General features: G+C 37.5%; 1 protein-coding gene across 1 annotated transcript in view; it reads right to left on the bottom strand.

Moving 5' to 3' along the window:
• Positions 1-4,784: 4,784 nt before the first annotated feature.
• SYCP2 (synaptonemal complex protein 2) overlaps positions 4,785-18,114 on the bottom strand; it is a 58,670-nt gene continuing 45,340 nt past the window's right edge. Inside the window, exons 32-43 of the mRNA XM_073309197.2 lie at positions 17,637-17,890; positions 14,760-14,945; positions 13,995-14,085; positions 12,878-13,030; positions 11,521-11,601; positions 10,162-10,289; positions 8,458-8,552; positions 8,275-8,374; positions 7,191-7,249; positions 6,752-6,830; positions 5,316-5,372; positions 4,785-4,940 (exon numbers count right to left, since the gene is read on the bottom strand). Coding sequence (XP_073165298.2) covers positions 4,869-4,940; positions 5,316-5,372; positions 6,752-6,830; positions 7,191-7,249; positions 8,275-8,374; positions 8,458-8,552; positions 10,162-10,289; positions 11,521-11,601; positions 12,878-13,030; positions 13,995-14,085; positions 14,760-14,945; positions 17,637-17,890 — 1,355 coding nt within the window. The 3' untranslated portion in view covers positions 4,785-4,868. The remainder of the gene's footprint in view (positions 4,941-5,315; positions 5,373-6,751; positions 6,831-7,190; positions 7,250-8,274; positions 8,375-8,457; positions 8,553-10,161; positions 10,290-11,520; positions 11,602-12,877; positions 13,031-13,994; positions 14,086-14,759; positions 14,946-17,636; positions 17,891-18,114) is intronic.

The following is an 18,114-nucleotide window of genomic DNA, read 5'->3' as shown; positions in this document are numbered from 1 at the left end:
AAGAGCATCTCCCAGGGAGAGACAACCCAGTCCCCGTCTTGAGTAGGACTGGCAACATTTCCTGTTCTTAGCAGTGGCAATGAGGTCTATCTGTAGAACACCCCAACATTGAGAAACATTTGCTGAGGGTGTATGCAGTTGTGGAAGATGTGCTGCCAAGATGTGGGTTTGATTGCATACACCCCAATACAAAAGTCTCACTGCTTTGACACAGAGGGAGGGTGACCTTGCTCCCACTTGCAGGTTGATTCATGTCATATTGTCCATCATCTTTGCATATTTTCCCATGATCAATGGCATAAAATGGAGGCAGGCATAACTGATTGTCCTGACTTCCAATAAACTGATGTGTAGAGTGGTGTCATGAGGGCGTGTGTGTGGGCCAAATGGACACTGCTATCTAAAATCTCCGATTAGAGGCACAGGGGCGCAGATACACCTACAGTGGAGCACCCACAGGGATACTACTTGAAGAAGAACTTTCAGTTTAGTGGTATTACTAGTATGTAAAGAACCTGCAGCTTCATTGGTGCCGACTCGGCAACCAGTGGTGCATCAATGTAGATGTCTCAATTGGCAACTTAAGTTTCTTTGAAGCAGATTCCCATCCTGGGGAACCTGAACTCTTTTTCTGAGAGTCCTTCTGAAAGGATTCTTGAGTTTTCCTTTTAAAAGAAGATCTGGGAGAGTGCTGCACTCGATTTACATGGAGACCGGTGTGCACTTTTGGGGGATGTGTGATTCCCCAAGGCAACAGGCACACTTGGAGTGCCCATCGCTCACTGGAATAGCCTCTGGCAAGAAAGGAAATGTTTAAATCCCAGAGCTGGGCATACCCGACTAGTGAAGGGAAGCAATGGAAAGAACAATGGTCCTTACAAACTATTTTTTAAACTATCTAGTACTAACAACTACTAACTATTACTATATCTAACTCAAGTAAGTAAACTATGCAAAGAAATAAGTTGAGGTAAGCTCAACTCTGGCACTGCTGAGGCTCTGTCTCTGGTCAAGGTCATGGAAAAAGAACTGAGGGCAGTTTGCCTGCGCAGCTCTACAAAGAATCGGTGTGGTAAGTGAAGGTGTGAGATACACACGTATGAGCTGAATGGGCACTCCTACCTAAAATCTCCACTCAAAGGTCAATGGGGCGCACACACATCTTAAGTTGAGAACCCAGTTCTCCACAATAGCTCATTCCTCATCAATGAAGAAGAAAAGTAATTATTATAGGTCCAATCCTGCATCTCAGTTGTAGTACTTACATACTCCCAATTCCTATTGAATCAATGGAAGTTTTGCATGCTGAAGGATTGAAGGCTTGAGCCATATGACCTCAGTTTCTGAATGTAAGAGGCTCCTTTCTGGAAATGGGATTTTGAGACAAAGCATCATGCAGTGTGCTCTTCTTCATATGACAGGTTTCAGAGTAACAGCCGTGTTAGTCTGTATTCGCAAAAAGAAAAGGAGTACTTGTGGCACCTTACAGACTATCCAATTTATTTGAGCATAAGCTTTCGTGAGCTACAGCTCACTTCATCGGATGCATACTGTGGAAAGTGTAGAAGATCTTTTTATATACACACAAAGCATGAAAAAATACCTCCTCCCACCCCACTCTCCTGCTGGTAATAGCTTATCTAAAGTGATCACTCTCCTTACAATGTGTATGATAATCAAGTTGGGCCATTTCCAGCACAAATCCAGGTTTTCACGCCCCCCCCAAACCCACTCTCCTGCTGGTAGTAACTTATCTAAAGTGACCACTCTCCTTACAATGTGTATGATAATCAAGGTGGGCCATTTCCAGCACAAATCCAGGGTTTAACAAGAACGTATGAGGGGAGGGGGGTAGGAAAAAACAAGGGGAAATAGGTTACCTTGCATAATGACGTAGCCATTCCCAGTCTCTATTCAAGCCTAAGTTAATTGTATCCAATTTGCAAATGAATTCCAATTCAACAGTTTCTTGCTGGAGTCTGGATTTGACGTTTTTTTGTTGTAATATAGCAACTTTCATGTCTGTAATCGCGTGACCAGAGAGATTGAAGTGTTCTCCGACTGCTTTATGAATGTTATAATTCTTGACATCTGATTTGTGTCCATTTATTCTTTTACATAGAGACTGTCCAGTTTGACCAATGTACATGGCAGAGGGGCATGCTGGCACATATCACATTGGTAGATGTGCAGGTGAACGAGCCTCTGATAGTGTGTCTGATGTGATTAGGCCCCATGATGGTGTCCCCTGAATAGATATGTGGACACAGTTGGCAACGGGCTTTGTTGCAAGGATAGGTTCCTGGGTTAGTGGTTCTGTTGTGTGGTATGTGGTTGCTGGTAAGTATTTGCTTCAGGTTGGGGGGCTGTCTGTAGGCAAGGACTGGCCTGTCTCCCAAGATTTGAGAGAGTGTTGGGTCATCCTTCTGGATAGGTTGTAGATCCTTAATAATGCGTTGGAGGGGTTTTAGTTGGGGGCTGAAGGTGACAGCTAATGGCGTTCTGTTATTTTCTTTGTTAGGCCTGTCCTGTAGTAGGTGACTTCTGGGAACTCTTCTGGCTCTATCAATCTGTTTCTTCACTTCTGCAGGTGGGTACTGTAGTTGTAAGAATGCTTGATAGAGATCTTGTAGGTGTTTGTCTCTGTCTGAGGGGTTGGAGCAAATGCGGTTGTATCACAGAGCTTGGCTGTAGACGATGGATCGTGTGGTGTGGTCAGGGTGAACGCTGGATTACAGATTTTTCCATTCCCTTAATTTAAAGGCACATTTCTCCTTTAGTAATTGTTATTTAATGTATCTCAAACCAGAAAGATACAATAACAGTACTTTCTAGAAAGGTAGTAGAAGTTTCCCTCTACTTCAAGGAACTCTATCAAGGATGTTAAGCCTTAAAATTGCAGGAAGTTTTCCATATTGTAAGCCTTGTCTTAGAGAGCAGTTTTACTTTGGAAAGAGAGACTATAAAATAGCATCATGAGATTCCATGCTTGTTGTCATGAGTAATGGTGGGGGGTTGGAGACCCTGGAGAGTTATGTCAAAGAAGAGAAAATGGAATTTGATAAACATTAAGGAAGACACAGAGGATGGTGAGATTCAGCAGGGAACATCTATTGTTAAGTGGCAAAATTGGTTTTGAAAAAAAATGACAACGTCCTGTGCAGAAGAGTCCGCAGGGTTTGGATGTGTAAGAATCCTATCAATGCAAAGCAAAACCAAGACAACTCCTAAAAATGAGGAAATCAATGTATTCAGACTTTCACCAATAATGCTCCTTAATAAAAATAAATTATAATAATAATAGCAGCATAACACAATAGTATGGGGCAGGAATGGGGGCATTGGAAATGAGGGAAAGGAAATGTTGTGGTTAAAAGATTGGAAAAAGTGGTATGAGAAGCAAATGTAAGAGACAAGTGGAGCTGAAAGTAAAGGTCATGGTGTCACCAGGGAACAAATCTAGGGAGGAAGAGAGGTATCTGAGGGCAACAGAAAAAAAAAATCAGAGGCTGACAGGATAATGAAATAAGTGACAGTGAAGAGAATGTGTGATGCTGCAGACAGCAAATGGAGATCAGTGTGTTAATTTTGAGACAGAATATGATGAAAATAGTTTGGAAAATACCAGATTTACAGAATAACTAAAATGGTGAAAGGGAAAGTTAGCTCTAAGTTGGACAACATATTAACAATCTTCAGAGAGAGGTTTGGGCCCTCTAAGGTATGTAGAATTTATGAATTATTTTCCATATCCACTTCTTTTTGGCAACCTGGTGATATGCTTAACTTCAGTTTCCTTCAAGAGCTACTGACGAAATGGGAAATACTATAGTTACAAATCCATTATTCTCAAAAAGTTTACAATCTAAACTGAGTATGACAAGAGAAAATCCTGGGAGCGATCACAGAGGCAAGGATGTTGGTAGAAGGAACTCAAAGAGCCCTATAAATGTTATAGGTTTACTTAAGTAATATGCCTGTTAGTTACTGTTTTTTGTTAAATTTAAAAGGAAAGCATTGGTTGAAAGATTGTGGAAAAAAGACAGGGTGGCTATGAGCATCTGAAGGAGAAGAGAGGTTGCATGGCATATAAATTCAGGGAGAATATTGTAGACACTGAATAGCAGCATGGGGGAAAAGTCAATTATAATCCATCATGATACATAGAAATCTCATTTTGGTTATGGACATGCATAACTATTACAGGATGTATTTCTATATAAAGGGCAGGCCATCCTGGATGATCTGTTTTAGAGAGCTTTACCAACCATAGATTTACAAAGACTCCGAGTTCAAAATGGCCTAAAATATGCACCAGTTTGCTTAGGCCTTGTGATAATGCCGCAAATTTGTAAATATGAAAAAAGACTCAAAGTATATTTTTTCTGAAATGTTTAATACACATTTTCAATATGGTTAAAACATATATATATTTTTACAAAACATTTTTAGTCAATGACTAATTCCAACTGAAAGCTAATACCATAAGTAAATAGGATACAACTTTCAAAAATGCCATTTGATCTCCTTTTCATGTGCTAAAGAATGTATGGTCAAATTCTGTGTCTGGTTGTGTACAACACAGCTCCTATTAATTGCAATAGAAGTCCTATGTACACATACAAATCCAAAACATGACGCTTACTTCAGTTTTAATTGAAAATTACTCCTTTTTTTCTATGTCAATTAAATAAACCTTTTAAAATAACCCCTTGTTAATAAATATTCCTAATTTATTATGTGAAAATCCTTTTAAAATAGCACTTCTTTAAAAAGCTGTCAGTAAATATGCAATTGTCAAAACTTCCCATTAGTGAAAAGTAATCTAAATATAAACAAAAGTTTTCAAAATATATGAATTTACAATATTAGAATTTTCTCCCTTCTGACAGAAAGAGTGTCTGCAATCCTCTGCGAACATTAAACAGCTCCTCTTCATGCTATGGTAGAACAGTATCACATTTATTATACACTTTAAAACAAACTTTTTAAAACTATCACAGAATTCAGGCAGATATTGCAACATTAGAATGGTCTTTTTCCTTCTCGTGCTAATATTAACTCTATTAAAACACAAATGAGGCACTACATAAGCATAAAACTAAAAGAATATATACATATATATCACTTTTTATGTATTAAAAATTAAGTATTGTTTTAATGATATTATTTATTATAATTTCCTTTTTGCTTCAAATGACAGTATACTAGAAATTGCATCTTGAAAGGAACTTTTTAAAAAGTGAATGTGCAGATAATTATGTTCTTTTAGGAAAACATACAAAAACAAATTGAGACAAAATAACTTTATTTACCATTTCTTTAAGAAGCTTGTCTTGAAGCCCTTTCATGTCTTCTTTCATTAGATGCATCTATAAAAATTGACAACATAGGTCATATACATACGTTTTCTTTTCACAATTGACAATACATTTTAATGAAGACAATTATGTCCTCAAATTAAATGTAAAATCAGATTATACTAATGCTCAGTCTTCCCATAGTTCAAAATAAGGCTGTCCAGGAAACTGGTGGGAAATATTAATCTTTTTAGGGCAGAACCAACTAAGTACTATGGCATCTACTCCAAATTCTGACATTAGCGTCAGCTTGGGTGCCACAAGTATGCAAACAACATGAAATTTTACATCTGTTCTCTACTGCACTCAGACAATTTTTCCCCTCAGATTGGCTGAGACAGGGGTTTAGGAATTGATCCTGCAAGGAGCAGGCGTTTATGCAACAAAGTACTTAAGCAACTACTTAATTTTAAATACGTAAGTAGTTCCACTTACTTCAATGGGATTACATACATGAGTAAAGATAAGCACATGCTTAAGTGTTTTCAAGATCAGGGCCCTAGATATGACAGAATTGGTTGAGACTCAATCTACATATAGCAAAGATGTTGGATAAAGGGAAACATCTAGAGATCCTTCTTGATTGAGGAAGCATAGCGGCCCTTTGTCAAAGGAGTTAACAACTTAAAGGTAACTCTGGATCTTTCATTATTTCGGAGACCTTGTGTGACCTTTGTAGCCACAAGTGACATTTTTTCATCTGTTTGTGAGTACCCATTTCTCTCCGATATGGACATTGTCATTTATGATTTTCATATTAGATTATTGTAATGGTCTCTATACAGACTTCAAGATTAGCCCCACTCAGGAGATACACCTAGTGCACAATGCAGTGTTCTGTTCACTGAGCAGTGCTGGTTACAAGGAACATATTACACCAGTACTCCAAAGACTGCAACTATTTCCTGCTCACTCACTCCCTGGTGAAATTCAAGATATTAATAATATTCCCCAAAGAACTACAAGTTTGGGTGCCTGAAAGGTAGCACTTAAGCTAGAGGTGCTTGATGTTTTCTTAATTGCGAGGCAGGAAAAAACTTGAGGAAGAGAGAAAAATTGAGAGGACAGTTGCCATACTGCTTGTTTCTAATTGGCTCTTTCCTGCATAACTGAAACACTGGTGAATAAAGCTGCAGAATATAATATAAACTATGCTGCATGGCCATGAAATTTCTGCCATGATTATCAAATTAGGTGTTCATCTCTTCTAAAAAGGTAATATTAAGTCCTTAACGTTGCACAAGTTATGGTCAAATTAAGGAAAAACGTTATTAAAAAGTATCTAGAGGATATTAGTATAATGCTGGCGGTAAAGACTTGGCCTATAAAGAAGTAATCAGGTGACATAATGTAAGAAATAAAAACAAAACTAAAGAGAACAAATGTCATACCTCAGAAGTAAAAATATTTTCCTCATAGTTAACACTGTGGGAGATGTGCTTTTCAAATGAAGTTTTAAGAATCTGAATCCTAACAACAAAAATGCAAATTAATGATCTTTGCCATATATGAAAATACAACAAAGATCTCGAATAGGGCAATTCAATTTTTAGTCTAACATACTATTGAAAAACATTGATGACCATTATTATCCGTATTAATGTAATATTCCACTAGACTCTGGCAGAAATTTATGTGGATAACAACATTATTTATTAATGTTTTCATATACAGTGCTTTTCATCCATAGATTTCAATATGTTTTACATACAGATGATGAAACGAAGGTGTAGAGCATTAAGTTACTTGGCTCAAAGTCATATATTGAGTCAACTGCAGAGTCATGAATGGAATCCAGGTCTCATAACAACATTAACAAACCCCACTAACCTCCGCTGTTCATTTTTCTTGCATGCACTAAACGTAAGTGCATGTTTTTTCCAAAAGTTCTAAAAAGAAATAAAATAATTAACTGAACCAGTAAGAAGTTAATCCACGGAATGTAGGACTTTTTTAAAAAAATAGGTTTCAGAGTAGCAGCCATGTTAGTCTGTATCTGCAAAAAGAAAAGGAGCACTTGCGGCCCCTTAGAGGCTAACAAATTTATCCGATGAAATGGGCTGTAGCTCACGAAAGCTTACGCTCAAATAAATTTGTTAGTCTCTAAGGGGCCACAAGTACTCCATTTTTTTTTTTTTAAAAGATAGGTTTCTCCTGTTCCCAAATAACCTATAATGACAGACTAAGAACAGAATGATTAGGCATTCTACAAGAGCCCATCATATCCTCAGGTGTTTTAAAAAATTAAAGGCTCAGTGGGGCAGGATCAAACTGTAAAGCACTCATCTTTAACTCAACCAGCAATTTCAGCCCATATTTCCCAAAATCTATCGTGAATGGCTGTTTCCCCTACTGGCAAACAGAAAGCCCAAGACACTTTGATCAGACAATCCAAACAGAGTTCAATGTGGTTAAAATTAGACTAAATTTGTTCCAATGCGTGATTTACGTTTTATTTTAAGCTCTTTCCAGAGTAAAAACCTAGTGTACTAATCCACTGTCTTCACCTTTATATTAATATTCTTATTGTTAATTTTACATTAAAGCCAGCAGTCCAAGGTGAGCCATTTGGATACTAAATAAGAAGTTTACCTCTGAGTTAACTAAGGCCTATGGAGGCCAAGAGTCTTATTTAGAATACACAATAAATCAATTTCAAAGGCTGGATTTGTTTGCCTGAAACATCCTAACCACTTAGTAGTTTCTCTGAAAATAAAAATAAAGCCAAATGCCAGGAAGATGGTACATTTTTGACTTTATGCAAAATGTGTAGCTCTTTTTTATAGCAAGTTACAAAACACATCTTCTCAGAGCCAGTAGTAATGGTCCACAGATAAATGCCATACTAAAAAAAGAGAAAAATCCAATATTTTTAGAAAACAGATTTTTTCCATTAAATAATTTAAATACAAACCAATAATTCTTTCTCCATATTTTTCAAAGATTGGGAATCTTTTTCAAAACTCTCAAGCTCCTCTACGATGGTGAAATGAAATTTGTCCAGTTGCTTTATCCTACCAAAACAGAAATAAACTAAAAATAAAAAAGCATTTATGTCATTCAAATTAAGTTTTTGAATAAGTATTCTGCTACAGACCTGCATTCATGCAACTGACAATTCATTGTTGTCAAATGCTGCTGAGCTGTTTTCAAGGATTGCTTGGTAAAGTGGTCCATTCTTCTTGAGCGGCTCTAGAAAGATAATTGTTTAATTGACTGAGAAAAGAATGATAAAATACTGTATTATAAAACATAACCACAGAAGTTACTTATAAAAGATCACAGGTTACAGTGGACAAAAGTCAACATTAACCCTCAGATCAGGGACATTCCTTTTGCTTTCCCTTGAAAATCCACCAAAATGTAGTTGAATTATAAGTCTCTGAAAAATCACTGTTTGCATATACTTACTAGAAGTTAGTTAGAGATAGATAACAAAATTCTACAAGCGTCCTGTCTTCACTGAGCATGCTCCACCTCCAGAGAGCTCACTGAGCATGCTGTAGCCTAGACTGAACAGGTCTTTTTTTCTGTTTGTTCATGTCAGGGGCTGCTGCATACCAGACTTGAGAGCAGGAAGACTACCTCTCCTGTGCTCTCAGAGTTCCCTGCAGTGCTCAAGTGAGTGAAAAACAAGGAAGTAGCAGAACTTGAATGCAGAGAAGGCACTACAGGACAGGAGAAGGTTGGAATTGGAGGAGGAAGAAAGAGAGGCTGGGAAGGGACAAGAGCAGAGAGGGACAGACACATGGGACACAAGCTGTAGGAAGACATACTAGGGGACACAGGGACAAAAGGGTCTAACCACTGGAACATACCCCCTCTAGAACCCAGAATGGAAATCAGGATTCAGTCTTAACATTCCTCTGTTGTCAGCAAACACTGTGAAACTCACTGGCAAAGTGTCTCTCATTTCCCTCAAGTAACTACCAACTACTCCATAACTCACAGAGGTCTTTGCTGTGGATTTAATGGTTCCAAATCTGTTGACGGACCCATATGTAGGGTAAACACAGTTCTGCATAATGGAATTTGTTTTATCATTTTGTGTTTTTGAAAAACTAGCAAATTATATCGAAAAAAATCACTATGTAACTTGAAAATCGTTTTATTGAAGTCAAGTCATGCCAGAATTGAGATTTCCTGACCAACCCTAATTTATCTCTCCTATGCGTATATATTATGATTATAGTCTTTATTACATGATCACATACAATTTTTTCCACAGGACCCATGCTTCATTCAATGCACAGGATGAACAGAACTCAGGCAGTGAAACAAGGTTGTTGTCTATATGGACAACTATCCATCAATCTCCCTTCAGCATATTGGGGATAATAACATTACCTTAGCCAGGTGTGTTGTGAAGATAAATGCATAAATGTTTCTGAGGCACTCAGATGCAACAGTGATAAGTGCCCCCCCCCCAAAAAAAAAGAAGAAGAAAAAAACAGATCCTGAGGAAATTAATAATTCTGTATACTGGGCAGGGTTTGACTGGTATGTAGTAAATGTAACATGGGGCCACCACTGAAGGATAAGAAGAAATACTGAAGAATTGCCTCAATCCTTGAGCAGAGTCCGACCTGTGCACTGAATGAGGCAGAGGTCCTGAGGTATGATCATGTAATTAAAAGAATGCATCATAATGCATATGCAAAAAGGGTACCATATAAAGGTTGCGCAGACAACCTTTATTCTGGAATTAGTTACTAACTTCTCAGTCTTTGACATGGCAACCTTATATGAGAATGAATGAAAGAAACGCAGTATTTTTTCTACACACACATATATAGCTTACCTGAATTTTCCTAGTAAATTCCTTATGGAGCTTCTGACCTATCCCTACACTTGAACAACCAGGGTCCCAGACCTCTCCATCCAAAACAGACAACTCATTTACAGACACAGTAGATATGCTCTCGGACACTGGAAATTTGTAAAAGATCATATGTAACATTAGAGAATTAGGAACATACTAATGTATCTTCTGTACAGTATAAGTTATTTCAGTTCTGAGGCCTGGGTTTATAAATCCCAAGACTAGGGCTCATGTCAACTTCAATTGCATCCAGTTTAATTTCAGAAATTAAACTTTTCACCTTCTTCTATACTATTCTTATACTATTACTATACATTGATTTTCAAATGTGCAGAGATTTCCCAGCAATATAGACTGAATAGGCTGAACGGGAACAATATGGGGCTGACTGTGCCACCCTGACTCAAGTTAGTGGGGACTTACTCAGGGGAGTAGTTTCAGTGACTTAGTGGGACTATTCCCCCTAAGTAAGTGCTCCGCAGGCTGAGTAAGAGTCATACAATCTGACCCCTTACATATAATTTTGGTATAAAAACAGGGTAAGTCCGTTGAGGAAAGCGTAATGTAATCCTTATTGGGTTAGTGTAATGTAATATGTATACTAACCCCTTTCCGGCTTTAACAGATTTCATTTGTATATGGTTGATTTGTTTCTTTCTAATTTTTTTTAAATATGTCAAATGTTTTGCATGAGACATTATTTATCAGGGATTTGAAATCTATAATTGTTAAATATAGTATACTATTTAGAAATTCGGTAAAAAGCCTATTATCCACCCAGTCACTAAAACATCTCCAGAGATTTATCAAGTACACATGTATTACACACATACTCTCTCTCCCTTATCTCTTCAGTTTACAGGGGCAACACCACTCTAAATACATAAATGACATTATATCAGAACTTTAAAAAGTTGAGCATGAAAAAAGCAGGCCAATATTAGACCTTTTGAAAATCTGCCCCAAAACATTGCACACACAAATTTGGCATGTTTTGGGGCAGATTTGGCATTGCATACTTAATGTTTGAAAATTAGGACTCAAATGGGTAGATCTCTCAGAAGGTAAAATGTTATGTCTAAAGGAGATATCCTGAAGTCCTTACGCAGGCTATGACCCAACCATACCTTGAATTTGCATACCATCTTTACTACTAAAGGATTTCAAAATGCTTAAAAAATTTAAACATATACCAATACAAAGATAAAACAGACATTGTTATTTCCACCAAAGAGATTGCAACGACTTCTTGAATGAAATTTAGCTACTATTATACCGCACACAACAATTTAACATATAGCAATTTAGTAAAGAAAGTGATGACAGATGATTTCTTACCAGTTATTTCGTTTGTTGCAGCCCACTTCTTCCCTTTTCTGGAAAATGAATGAGTTCTTGCACACTGCGTTATGGATTTCCCTAGCAGGAAGCAAGGGCACAACAAATTCTATGAGCCAGCCGAGGTTTAAAAGTGCCCTCCCCAAGTCTAAGACTTCTTTGCCTCAACTCTTATTGCAAGCATTGAATCCACGCTTCAGCTAACTCCCCTAATTTCGCGTCTTCTTCTTCAGGTCTGATGAAAGATGGTAAGGAGGAGGAAAGAAGAAAAGACAAGAAAAAGCAAGAAAGGAGAACAAGCAGAAAAAAAGGACAGAGGAGCTAGAGTGTCATCCAGCTCTAGTTCCCAGAATTCAGGACTTTCAGTTGTGTCTCTCTACAGCACTTTGGGGTGGGAGTGAGACCTATTAGGAATGAGGTCTTCTACCAGAGTATCTTATGTCCATGGGCTTGACCCCTAAGTATTCTCAAAGTTAACTCCTCTTCTTCTAGGGGCCCTAGGTGAAGCTCATGATCAGCCCTGCTGTCCCAGGCCACCAGTTTCACTGTTGTACTGCTGAGCATGATGCGGCCTTTTATCTTCTACTACATGTTTCTCCTTCTAGTCAGTGCTCCTCTCCCTATCCCCAGCGAGTCTCATGCCAAGGAACCGGTTGAGGGAAGTATATATCAGAGTAGGGGGCACTCGTTTATCTGATATACCTGCAGTGACTCCGAATTATTTGCCTCCTTACTTCCTAATAGATAGAGACATAACAGTCTATGGAGAATGTATTCCTGTTTCAGTAAGAGAAAGAAGTGATCTCAGACAACACCTTATCCAACTGGTAAACTACTGCAAATTTAGGTAGGCAAAATATAAATATTCAGATTCCAATTTGGAGAGAATACTGGGATGCATCTCATGTGAAACATGCAATTAGTCTTTACTGACCATAAGTGATCAAACTTCTGTTTGTTTATTCATCTGAATGATAAGAAGTCGACTGCTGTGTTTCTTGAACATTTATGTTATTAGTTAAGGAAAGAAAATTTTCCACAACATTCTGTATCAATGTCTTAGAGAAGAGCAGGTAATTCTCTTTTCTTAAATGTCTGCAATAAAAATGGAGCTTATTAAGAGGTCCTAAAGTAGGGTGACCAGATAGCAAGTATGAAAAATCAGGACAAGGGGTGGTGGGTAGCAGGCGCCTATTTAAGAAAAAGCTCCAAATATTAGGACTGTTCATATAAAATCGGAACATCTGGTCACCCTATCCTAAGGGTTTTAATTAGAATTCCAATATTACTGTTCATAGTTAATACTTCAAACAGTTTTCTGGTTTACATTTATTGTATGACTATAGCTCCAGCTAACCTTTATACACAGTATCATCATCTGCTTTAAATAATTTTCTAGGGAGCAGCTTTGTTTTTCTCTCTTCTTCTTCCTCCCTCGTTTCTACTTCATCAGAATCACTTTCTGCATCATTGTGGTACATTCGTTTGAGATTCACTTGTACTGTAGGCCCTTTAAAGTATGACAAACATATTTAATTTCAGAGCTATAGAGAAATCAATGAATGTTGCATTTGCAAGAGGACTTGTGCACAGCCCTGACTGTTTGGTGCATGTCAATATAAGGGGCTGCTGCCCCAATCACCTTCAGTGTCCTTAGGCCATATACCATGCAAGGACTCCAATGAAGCAGAAAAGGATGGATGATACGAATAGTGTGGGTCTGCTGACATAATATACTTACAGAACATCTGTTAAAATAAATATGCTTCCTTTTTTCACTGGGATTTGCTTCTGCAGATCCCTTACTCCTGAAAGACTCATGGGCAGAAAAACCCTCTGGAGAAAAGTTGGGTACTTAATTAAATCAAGATGAAGGGACTATTCTTTCAAAAAGCACTTAATTTGGCTCCTAAATTAAGTGTGGCAATGGGGCTCCAAGGGATGTAATAGCCTCCATGGCCCTCGCAGAATTGTGGATCCATAGCTATAACCACGCATCTCTATCGAACCACATTCTCCAAACAGGCCAATTTAGCATCTTACCTGTAAATTTGTCCCCTCACATACCCAGTCTAGCAATCCTAGGAGTGCTAAAAAGTTCCACTTACCATTATTTTCATGAAGGCAGACCTCTAGAGGCTTTTTCGAGTTAAATTCTCAGTTTATATAGGCAGGGGTGCCTAAACAGACTCCCAATTGATGCTTCTAAGCTTAAGTGAAAAATATTCACATCTAACAGTAGCTTCCTATCAATAACAACAAAGATTAACACTATCTTTAGGAACAGAATAAACTGAGTATATATGAAAAGACAAATATACTGGTAAAAAATACTAAATAAAGTTTATAGGAGTTCCATTTCCATGTGTAGGGCTTGAAGAATCAGGCCATATTTTTGTATCTTAGACATGCTTTTCATTAACTATTTATAGATATTCAAAGAAAGTGCTTTTTCATAAGAGACACTTACATACCAGATTCATGTATAATGCCACAGGGATCTTCACACCATGACTGTTCTCTGCTTCCACTAGAAGTGCACAATTGAGATGGAGGTACAGATTCCTAAAAAAAAATATATATATATAAAAAATTATATATTAACCTCCAGAACAGTGAACCAATTTAGATAGTCTTCATCATAAATGAACATTTACATGTTTATTTAAAAACTAGAAATATAAATATCAAAATACTAAGGTACAGTCACAGCAAACAAATCAGTCTGCACATACTAGTTTTGTCAAAGTATTTTGGTTCGGTGGCAAAATTTTTAATAATTATTAATTCTTCAGGACTTCTATTAATAGCCTAAGGCTAAAAGTAGAAGAAACTACCTAATTTTATTTTATAAGTTTTTGTATGCAGAAGTGACAAGTCATTTTCTTCTTGAAATTTTTTTCCATTTTAAAAAAATTCAAGGCAAAAGCAAAAGATATGTTTTGTGTTCTTTGTTAAAATACAAATCATCAGCGCTATTGCTGGGATGAGAGATTATTTCCTTAGAGTCATAACACAGGCAAAGTCTGAATTAAGATAGTTTCTAACAATGACATCCAAGACAACACTGTTTTTATACTAAACTGAAATATGCAGGCAATATTACAAGAAAACGTTTGAAAACAAAGTTAAAAATGTAAAGCAATAAACATACATTTTCCCCTAATGCCACCAACTGTAAAATAAACAAACATAAAACGCTGCAGCTTTTCAAATGGGATAGATGATCTATATCATACCTCTCCTCTGTTTTTCATATTTTTAGTGAGATCTTTCAGTTCTGTGTCAGTGGAGAGTTTGTCTGAAAGGTAATTTGTAACATTCACTGCCTCACTAATATCACATATTTCCACCTCAGGTTCAGTAACCTCTATGTCTTTTCCACTCATGACAGCTTTGTCCATAGTTACTGGAGTCAGACTAGGCTACACAAAAGAAAATAATAAAACTATTGTTAAAAATGGATATTCAAATGTACTAATTTTATAGCCCTTGTGTACTCTGTAGCTGAATACTGTGCATTGGTATGGACCAGAAGTAGCCATACTTGACTTGTTGATGTCCAACTAAACACTGCAATGTGGTGCCTCACTGGAACCCTCACATTGACCCCAACACCTTGGCTGCCAGTGCTGTTGCACATTGCTCCCCCGTACGTTTGCTGTGATGCCACAACCCTTTGGGAATTCCAGCGGATCATGGAAAATGAACATCTTCCCTACACCAGGACCTTAACAACATCCCTCACCACTGTGTGAAGTAGTGTAAGCCCTTTTGGACCCACGCATTTAACCTTCAACAATGCAACTTCAACCCTGATGAAGCATGGAAAGCTGAACGGAGTTCACAAGAAGTCACAAACACCTCATGAAAGACCCGATGCAGAAGATCCCTGGCTTCTATCTCCCACGAAGCTCATGGACAACCCTAAACTGTATCCACACAAACCATGGCAGATGCGGATACTTGTTGTACAAATGGAAAATTAAAGACTCTCCAGTGTGTGACTGGTCACCCAGAACAGATCGTGGAACAACTCAATGCCCGGTTCACAGATACAAAGGAGGCATCACAGCAATACACTATGCTACTCCAGATGCAATTATCTGGCTTAACCATCTAAACGTAAAATTATAATTGTTGCTCTACATTTACATCAGTCATATCATAAGAAGAAGATTTTATCAGTTTATAGAAAATCTAAACAGAAGTTTAAAAAAAATCTCAGCACATAGCAGGATGCATAATTAAAATAAAAGTGACTGTAAACATGTTCATAATCCTATGAAAGTGTAAGATAAAGATGAACTAGTTGTCTCTACTTTTCTAATAATTAAGGGACAGATCATAACCTAAGTGTCTACAAATGAAGAGGACAGAGATCCAAGAAGTCAGAGACTCAGACTTGAGGTGGGGACATAGAAGAAGAAAGTGTATACTCTGTGATATTCCCATCTCCCCACCTCAACACCCCTCTCAGAGAGTGTACTCCAGGGACTGAAATCTATGACAAGGGAACACTTTCCACAGAGTTCACCTCTTCAACCATGCAGGAATCCTCTGACTGAGTTAATGCTGACCTAAGCTCTTTTGAAAATCCCACCATAAGTGATTTAGAAACACAGGTGTCATTGAAAGTCATTGGGATTCGTGTTTCTAAGTCAGCATTTTTGAAAATTCCACCTATAGTCTATTAATTTAAATGTGTTCCCTTTCATGATCTGAAATCTCTAAAGCAGGACTTGGAGAAAGTGGCTAGTGTGGGGTACCCCTGGAAACATGGAACTCTGAGCTTTGCTGCCAAGAGGATGAGAGGACAGCCAAGAAGTGGGAGGCAGTTTGAAGGCACTTTAAGATAGTCCTGGCCTCCACTGATCTAACATCTACATGGAATTTAATGGCTTCATGGGTTATGTGGGCTCAACCTACTGTCAAGTAAACAGGACTTCCAAAAGCTGCATGAGTGAAAATGTAGAGTTGTCATGCTCCCACATGAGTATAATACATACTTATGAGAATCTAGACTGAGCAATTTGGAATGTGTTTGTGAATTAGGGAAAACCTCAAATTCATGTCCCCAGCTGGAGATACAGAAAAGTATACATACAGGAGGATATTTTCATTGGCACCTCTCTGTTGAAATGGACATGTGCAACTGAATGATAACTCTGATTAATACAAATATATAAATACATTGTGCTAGAAGATATTCAGTTTTATTTCTCTTGGGGAAATCAGTGTTTGTTTCTTCTGACCAATGAATAAACAGAGATGTGAGGGAGAAGAAAGGATGGTCTCGTGGGTAAGGCACTGGCCAGAGTCTCAGGAGTTCTGAGTGCAGGTCCCAACTCTGCCACAGACTTCTTGGGTGACCTTGAGCAACTCACTTAATTTCTCGCTGCCTCAGTTCCTCATCTGTAAAATGGGAATAATATTTCTTTTCTCCCATCCTTTGTCTTGTCTATTTAGAAGGCAAATTCTTTGAAGTTGGGGCTATTTCTTACTATGTATACATAAAGCAGTTAAAAGAAGGGGGCTGGCCCCAATCTTGGTTGGGACCTCTTAGCAATATTACTTTTTGCATTGTTATAAATTTTGATATATACTGTAGTTAATGCCTCCCATGATTATTACACTAGTATTTCTGATTACAACAGCCTATTTCACTACCTGGTTTTCTTGATTATGCATCTGTCCTAATCATGACACCAAGTAAAAAAGAGACAATACAACAAATCTTCAAGTTAAATACTTGAACTGCATAAATATAAAAAAAATATAAATTATATTTATCATATCTGTGCTTTAATGTTCCATCTTTTAAACCTCTTTTTGGATAGTTCTGTTTTGAAAAAGAGCATGGAATTTTGCACTTACAAAAGCACCTGGTTGAATACAATTTAAACACCTTCTACAGGCCTGATTTTTTGTTAGAATGGTCTACTAGTTCTATTCCTATTAAACAGAATTAATTCTCATTTACTATAAATAGACATCAGTTCCCCTGAAAACACCCAAATGAAGAAGCTGTTCCAATTAATTAATGAATACTGTATACTTTACTTAAGATAATGCAGACATTGATAGAATTGTAAAGAGTAACTTTAAATTCTTACCAAAGAAAGTGGACTTAAAACTGGTGATAAACTTTCATTTCCAAATACCAACTTTCTGACCTTTTCAGAGGATTGCTTTGGATGTATACTTTGATTATTCTTTTTTGTTGTATAAAGCTTGTTAGCTGAAATTCCTTTCAGAATGCTTAAGGATTCCCTCTTTTCTGGTGTTGAGTCCTGAAGATAGGATGATGTTGATCTTTTCAAGGAAACCTGTTCCTGGGTAAATGCTTCCTCTGGTACTTTTTCAGCACCTAGTAAGTATGAACACTTAATTGAGGATATTAGGCCATAACACCTTCTTTTTCTTTTATACCTCATATCACAAGTCTTCTCTGTGTACAGAATTCCTACTGATGTCATTGTGAGTTCCATGGAAGGATGGACACAAAGTCATGTTGCGGGCTTTCAAGGGGTTGTCTTGCATGTCTTTGAGCATCTGCAATTCCAGTTACCTTGAACAGGAGTTGTGGGTGCT

Source organism: Lepidochelys kempii, chromosome 13 (genome assembly GCF_965140285.1).
Source record: "Lepidochelys kempii isolate rLepKem1 chromosome 13, rLepKem1.hap1, whole genome shotgun sequence".
Classification (NCBI taxonomy): Eukaryota; Metazoa; Chordata; order Testudines; family Cheloniidae; genus Lepidochelys; species Lepidochelys kempii.
The sequence above is the reverse complement of the archived record's forward strand: the minus strand, read 5'-3'. Positions and strand labels throughout refer to the sequence as shown.